This window comes from Acartia tonsa, chromosome 14 (genome assembly GCF_053477335.1).
Source record: "Acartia tonsa isolate MP-2025a chromosome 14, ASM5347733v1, whole genome shotgun sequence".
NCBI lineage: Eukaryota > Metazoa > Arthropoda > Copepoda > Calanoida > Acartiidae > Acartia > Acartia tonsa.
In genome coordinates, this window is record NC_137273.1 from 24620080 (window position 1) to 24627424 (window position 7345).

The 7345-nt window shown below is 33.0% G+C and overlaps 1 protein-coding gene across 1 annotated transcript; it reads right to left on the minus strand.

The window, feature by feature from the left end:
• Positions 1-140: 140 nt before the first annotated feature.
• Positions 141-1334, minus strand: LOC145306210 (uncharacterized). The gene has a single exon (XM_080148223.1). It carries the CDS (start codon positions 1245-1247, stop codon positions 237-239), a length of 1011 nt encoding a protein of 336 aa, XP_080004349.1. The 5' UTR covers positions 1248-1334; the 3' UTR covers positions 141-236.
• Positions 1335-7345: the final 6011 nt, after the last annotated feature.

Consider the following 7345-nt stretch of genomic DNA (forward strand, 5'->3'; position numbering starts at 1 on the left):
ATAAATGATCTTTGGCTATTCTGACAGTAAGTTGAAACCTTCTTTATAACTTAGTTTCAAAATGGCGATTACTGTACGATGCGACACAATATTATTAGTCGACTTATAGAGTAGCTACACGAAGTAAATAAGAAATGAAATAATTTCAATGATTTTTATTTAAGCAAAATATATTATTTTTTATAAACATTTAGACTAGTAGGATAAATATAATAAATTGTTTTATAATTATAATTCTAATATTGAATCGTAGGACCGGCAGTAATTGAAGGATAGTTGAAACCGGCGGCGGCTGAATGGCGGTAATAATCGGCGTAAGAAGTCACATTATTGGCGGATTCCTCAAAGCCAAGCTTGTCCACAATTTGCTTCATTGTAGCGACTGTGGAGGTTGGTGGGAAGTCGGCGGAGGCCGGTGGTGTTAGCGGTGAAGCACGAAAAGATGAACGGTAGAAGTCGGCGGCGGAATTTTCAGTGCTATTTTGGTAGGAAGGCAGACTGGTTGGTTGGCGGTTTTCGGCGGGGAATAATGAATGTTGGATACCAGTGGCGCGGCCGCAAGTTGCGGATTCGTAGGAAGAGGCGGCGCTGCTGCATGCGGTTAGCGGTGGTGTTGTGGAGCTTGAAATGGCGGTGGATGAAATAGTTCCACCCTTGGTTTCCTTTTTGGCCTTCATGCGACGGTTTTGGAACCAGATTTTGATTTGACGCTCAGTGAGGCCAAGGGTTGCAGCGAGCTCAAGACGGCGGGGGCGGCACAGATATTTATTGTAGTGATATTCCTTTTCAAGCTCAACCAGCTGGCCCGCCTTGAATTGAGTGCGGGGGCGCTTGAGAGCGGCGGAGTTGGCATCTTCGGTTGGTGTTGGGGATGAGGGTGTTAGTGAGCGCGGAGAAGGCGGTGTGTTGGCTGCATTTGGTGAAGTTGCAGTTGTGCTGGGGGGAGCGCGGCTGATGGACATCCAGGGGTACATAAGCAGTGGAGCTGCAGATTGGTTAGCAGCAGCTGTGTTGGTGTTTTGAGCAACTGCGGCTGTTTGTCCTGACATCATTGATTGGTTATACTGTTGGTACATGTAGTTGGTGTACTGCTGCGGCCATGAGCTATAGTCATAGCCCCACTGGTTCTGCTGGCTGTTAACAGCGGCAGCTGTTTCAACAGCTGGGCTGCCGTTGTTCTCGGCTGTGTAGTAATTGTTATACATCATGGCAATGTTGGTTGTATTTCCACCACGAGTTATAGTCATAGTTTTGATAACAAACTGATTGTCTTATAGGTGTTAGAGCACAAAAATTTGTTGGTTTTTGATGTTCACTTAACCAAGTTGGAAACTTTACTGACCTTCAATTGGTTTCAGGGTTATAATATCGACTCTTAATGAGGTTAAGAGGGGTCTATGGAGGGGTAGAAAAGGGGAAAGGGTTAAGATGGCCTAGCGGCCATTTAGACTGACCCCTTATAGCATTTAAAAGGGACGAAGGAGGGGAAAGGGGTAAATCAAAAGAGATGGGGTAAGGGGGAGGAGCGGACGGCACCAATTTAACTTGTAATTGGGCAAACCCTCCGCCCAATTTTCCAACTCCTTTGAGAATAAGGAGACCGAATTGTTTTATTCTTTTTGTTCGTGCATGTGCGCCCTTCGGCTTCTTATATGCTACCAAATACATTTGGGGTCATATATACATAAATAGAAATATAAAGACAGATACAAAATTATTTGTTTTTAAAAGTAGGTAGGGCTTTGGAAAGCCATTATTTTTTTAAATAATGAAAAGAATTTTCGGGACAGGTTTTTGAGTTAATTTTCACGTATTTTATAGAGTTTTCACGGCTGGTTTTTTATTAAATGAATAAGTTAGGGTACAATGTTTGGCACTTTCGATATAAGTAAATGATAATAAAAAACCCATAGAATGCGATAATAACTTCAGAAAAATCGAAGAAAATAGTTTTCATACTTAATTAACGTTTTTAAGTTTTTCTTCAAAAAGTTTAGATAAGATGCCTTTAAAAGTCGTCTATGATTTTGTCAGGGATAAAAATGTAACTTTAAAATAAGAATTACAACATATTTTGTCAATTAGTACAAAGTAAAATTTTGAACATTTTATTGATCAGTATATTTTTTAAAATGTGAAGTAGAAACCTGAATATTTTATCATGAAAATTGTGTTATGATTTGATTGTCTGCTAGATTACAAGAAAAAAGATACTGACAGTACTTGTTGGTTCTTTAAAAAAAATTAGGTAGATTACTTTCAGAACCCCTCTTTTTGCAACGTTATTTTAATAGAACAGAGACGTAATCTTAGTGTACTCAATATCTAGACAGCCAACCATTGTTTTAGAATTGTTCAATTTTTTTAACTTCTGATAAAAACAGAATTAATGGTATTTTTGTAAATATTATACCTCCAAGAAATGGCTATACTTCCCAATCATATGTTGTGTGATATTTAAGAGGAATTATTTTGATATAATGTCATTAAAATATTCGTTGAAAAAAGTGCTATTCTAGCTTATACTTTACATTTTAATGTGTATGATAATTCAAATAAAAGATAATGAAGATTTATATTATATTTAATTGTTATAATTATAAAGAAAAACCTGGAAACAGTAAAAAACTGACTTTATTTTATTGACGTAGGGAAAATTTTGTCAAATATTTGAATAAAAAAGCAATATAAAACAAAATAAATTATTTTTAATATAGTCACAAAAAGGCTTAATGAGTTTAGGAAATATTTCATTCACTAATCATGTCATTTAAACTCTATTACATAGAATACAGTGTAAAAAGATGTTCTCGTTTTAATTTTAAGTAATTTCAAATGCATTTTAATACCTTTTAATGATTTATTTTTTGAAACATCTTTTTATAAAATGTTAATGATTTTTGAAGTTATATGTTAAAATGTTTTTAAATTATGTTAACATTTTGTTTTAAATGTAGAAAATTGGTAATTCTAAACATTCTAAAAATGATTTTATTAAATTTTCATCACTTAAATTGCATGTTTGATGAAATTTTCAACTGATAATTCAAGAAAAATCGTTTAAGTTTTATTATATTTTACTTTGAAATGTTAAAAAAATATATTATTGTCAAAAATGTGGAAGTTATACTTTCCTCAAAAAAAGACCTAAAACATGCAAATTAACACGTGTAATGAGATTTTTTTTCTTTCAGGTTTAATTTTAAGTAATTATTGATATTTTTTGTAAAAAGGATTTTATATAAAAAGTTTTAAAACTCGAGTTATGTAGTGGTTCTAAAAAAGGTTGCGAATTTATGCAATTTTCTTGCAAAAAAAATTTTCTAGGATTTTAAAAATAGCAAAGGATGTTATTAGACGTACTTACAGATACAATTGCTAAGTCATTTTGGCCAAACACTAAAATAAAGTTTTGACATCTGAGGGCCCATACGTGTTTTATTTAGGGTCATTTTTATTGGAAATTAACAGATCATAAAGTTTCATAGATTTTTTTAGAAACATTATTCCTCTTAAATTTTCCATATTGTATTAAAATTATAAACTTTATAAAAAATAATTTCGGCATTCTATTTACAAAGAATGAAGCATAATTAACCACTTTGATACATTCTGCTTGAATTATTGAAGTGCCATCTATCTTAAATACTAGCTGAGAAATCTATGCCTTTTTTAAACGTGTCGGAAAGACGGACATTTGTAATTATACAGTAGCTTGACTTCTAAAAATGATATATAAATATAGAAAATTAAATGTAAAAAGCTTTGTCATTTTCAAAATAGCCTAAATCTTGCTGAGGTTCATTGCATTGGTTTACAAAATATTAGATATATAAGTGAAGCTATTTATAAGATATTAAGTAACATGAATCAAATATCCTTATACTAAAGTAACAGGATGTTTGTCTGTCTGTGTGTCTGTACCAAAGGATCTCGCTAACCGCTGAACCGATCGGGTTCTCCTTAACAGGGTAGATTCTCATATGTGCCGGGAAGGTTTTTAACTATTTTAGGGGAGGGTACTACCACCCTCCCAAGAGAAATCACAAAAAATCTAAAAAAAATTTACGTTTTCGATTTTAGAAAGAGATTTCAACGCAAACATAAACGTCAAACGCAACATAGACATATTTTAAATATAAAAAAAAAACATTCAAAGTGCCACTAGAGGCCTCTAGAGGAATAGCCGCTAGTAACTAATAACATTTTTACAGGTTGTTTTTACCGTTCCAAGCTACTCTATAACTTGTACATTGTCTTTCAGTGGAATAAATTGGATTTTCAACACTGCCATTTTTGATAGATGTTGTTTTCTAGAAAATTCCTCTGAACAAAAAATAAATAATTTCTCTAACTAATTCTATCCTTCATTATTTCTATAAATTTATAAATCTTCCTTTTGAAATTTCTCGTGTAGATTTAACAGATAAAATTATCTTGAATTAACTTTTAACGCTAGTCTGTCTCTATATTCATTATTTTCAAACTAATATTTGCTCTTAAAGGATAATCCACTGAACGATAAAATTATATACATTCCAAATGATTATAAACATAATTATCCCTTCTGAAGATTAGAATCAATTGTTGACAAGTTTAAACCAACCAAGCAAAACTTGATAAAAGTATCCAAAGTTTTAAGCAAAAGAATGAAAATGTTTTCTATGTAAGTTTGGACACCAGTATTTAACTCACTTTTCTTAATATTCTCATTTTAAAGATTCAATTTCTGATTTTTCCTTTTTTGATGATGTCATCCTTGTTTGAATAAATATACCGAAAAGGGAGGGCACGTAACTAATTGCCTCTTTTCATACATATTAAATTCTGTCTCTTTATGTATATGATTAGAAGCGAGGCTACTTAAAAGCTAGTGTCTGTCTGTACGTCAGAATTATTTTCATACATATCAAACTCTTTATATGATAAGAAGCGAGGCTAAGCTATAGCTAGAGGCTGTATGTACGTCAGACTTGTTTTCATATACATCAAATTCTGGCTCTACATATGATAATTAGCAAAGCTATCCTATAACTAGAAACTATCTGTACATCAAAATTATTTTCATTTCTTTCTCTACTACTATAATTTGAGGCTGTCTGTACGTCAGAATATTTGGTGCTTGCTTACATGTGAAGACCGGAGCACCGAAAACCCCCCCCCCCCCGCTTAGTTTTGACAAAAATCAAAAATAAGGGGGGGGTAGTTTTTTAACCCCCCGCTTAGTTTTGACAAAAATCAAAAATAAGGGGGGGGTAGTTTTTAACCCCCCCCCTTAATTTTGAAGAAAATCAAAAATAAGGGGGGGGTAGTTTTTTCACTGTACAACACGCCAGAAAGTTGAGTGAGGTAAATCAAGAAAATCCAGTATACCAGAGGGGAAACCTTATTACAGGGACATTCATGTTTTGGGGCATAATTTCCTTATTTATTGACTGATTTTAGTAATTGATGTATCCCTGAACAGAAAATGAAAATAAGGAGGAGGGGGGCCAGTAAAAGGTTTTAATTTTGTGCAAAATTAACTTTCTGGCGTGTTGTACAGTGAAAAAACTACCCCCCCCTTATTTTTGATTTTCTTCAAAATTAAGGGGGGGGGGTTAAGTCTTTGCCTTGCTGAGCTTTTTTCCTCCTTGCCGTTTTCCAGACATTAAAAAACTACCCCCCCATTATTTTTGATTTTTGTCAAAACTAAGCGGGGGGGGGGGGGGTTTTCGGTGCTCCAGTCTACCACATGTAAGCAAGTACCGAATATTTTTCATTCACATTAAATTCTGTCTCTTTATTGATTAACTAGCGGGTTCGCCCCTAGCCTCTAGGGGCTTTGCCCCATGAGGTAATTTAAGAAAAAATTAAGTATTTCTGGTACTGCCATTTATTTTGAAGTAACGTTTAGGGGTTTTATAGAATTTTTTTAACAATATTGGTTGAACTATGTAAAAGAAAATTATTTTGATACCAATATATTGTTTTTGCTGCGCAACATACCGTTATCATTATCCTTGTTTTTACCTAATACATGTTTTACCGACAGTAATACGTAACAAATTTCGGGCTGCTTTGACCGAATTATTTTAGACATATATGTGTTTGGTGTCCAATCATTATCACATTCGCATTGTGTTTCATACTCGCGAAAAATGACACAATAGCAAATTAATATGGAGGATCATTCAAGATTAGAAAAGAAATTAAGGTAAAAGGGCAGTTTGTGCTGTTGTAATAATATATATGATTTGAAACTATAATTCGTTTGCGGAAATTAATGCACATCACAAATTGCGGATTTCTTTGAGCGAATTATTTTCGACATATAGGTGTGTGTAGAATTTCATTGTCTTAAAGGTATATATAAGGTGTTACTCATTCCATACAAATTTTTTACACTTTTACACTAGCATCTAGGGTTTCTATTTTCTAAGGGGTAGGGAAGGACAAAAAATATACTAAAACCATCGTTAGACCTATGTGAAGATTATCCAATAAGGAGATTTTGATCGGTTCATTAGTTATAAAAATCTAAAGCATCAGACAAAAAACAAAGAAAAAAAAACACTATAATTATTATATATATTCATTATTAGAATAGTGTTAATGTTGACTTTATTGCATTAAATAAAAGTGGTAATAAAATATCGAAATAAAATGAAGACTCTAACAGGGAGGAAGGGGACACTGGACTGTAAATTATACAGGTCCCAAACACTTTCTTCTATTTGTTGTCTCAAATCTTCGATGATTCTAATTAAATCTTGATTGTGTTGTACAAACTAATATAGTTTAAATTTTTCTACAAAATTTTAATCTACATGCAGAAAAGGTCATATTTAGGGGTATACACCAATTTATCGTCCTTTGTCTTATCCCTAAAGATTCCTGATTCTTTCTAATGTTGATTTGATAATGGCATAAATATTTAAGAAATGTTTTGACCCATAAACGGGTGTAGATATAAGATAGAACTTTAAGATAAGGTTTTTGCAATAAAAATGGTTGTTTGCATATTTTACTTATACCCTGACCTAAAGCATAGATAAAAAAGCAACAATTGCAAATTTAAGGAAAAAATAAGATGTTTTTTATAAAGATTATTCCGAACTTTTTGCTAATATGTAATATTGTGTGTATCATATAAACATAATCAAATCATTGTATAAGATCTCTGTTACGGCGATCTTTATATGAATTAGAGGCATATCAAATCTCAATTACGGCATCTTATGAGATTATGGTGGGCGGGTTGTCTGTTATACAGGGTGCGCCACATAAAACCGGACTTTTTTAAAACGGTCATAGCGTCAAAACTACTTGACCAATCAGGACGTTTGACCCCACTATAAAAAGC

Excerpts from the sequence above, each read along its gene's own strand:
- LOC145306210 (XM_080148223.1), bottom strand. The coding sequence starts at position 1,247 with ATGACTATAACTCGTGGTGGAAATACAACCAACATTGCCATGATGTAT.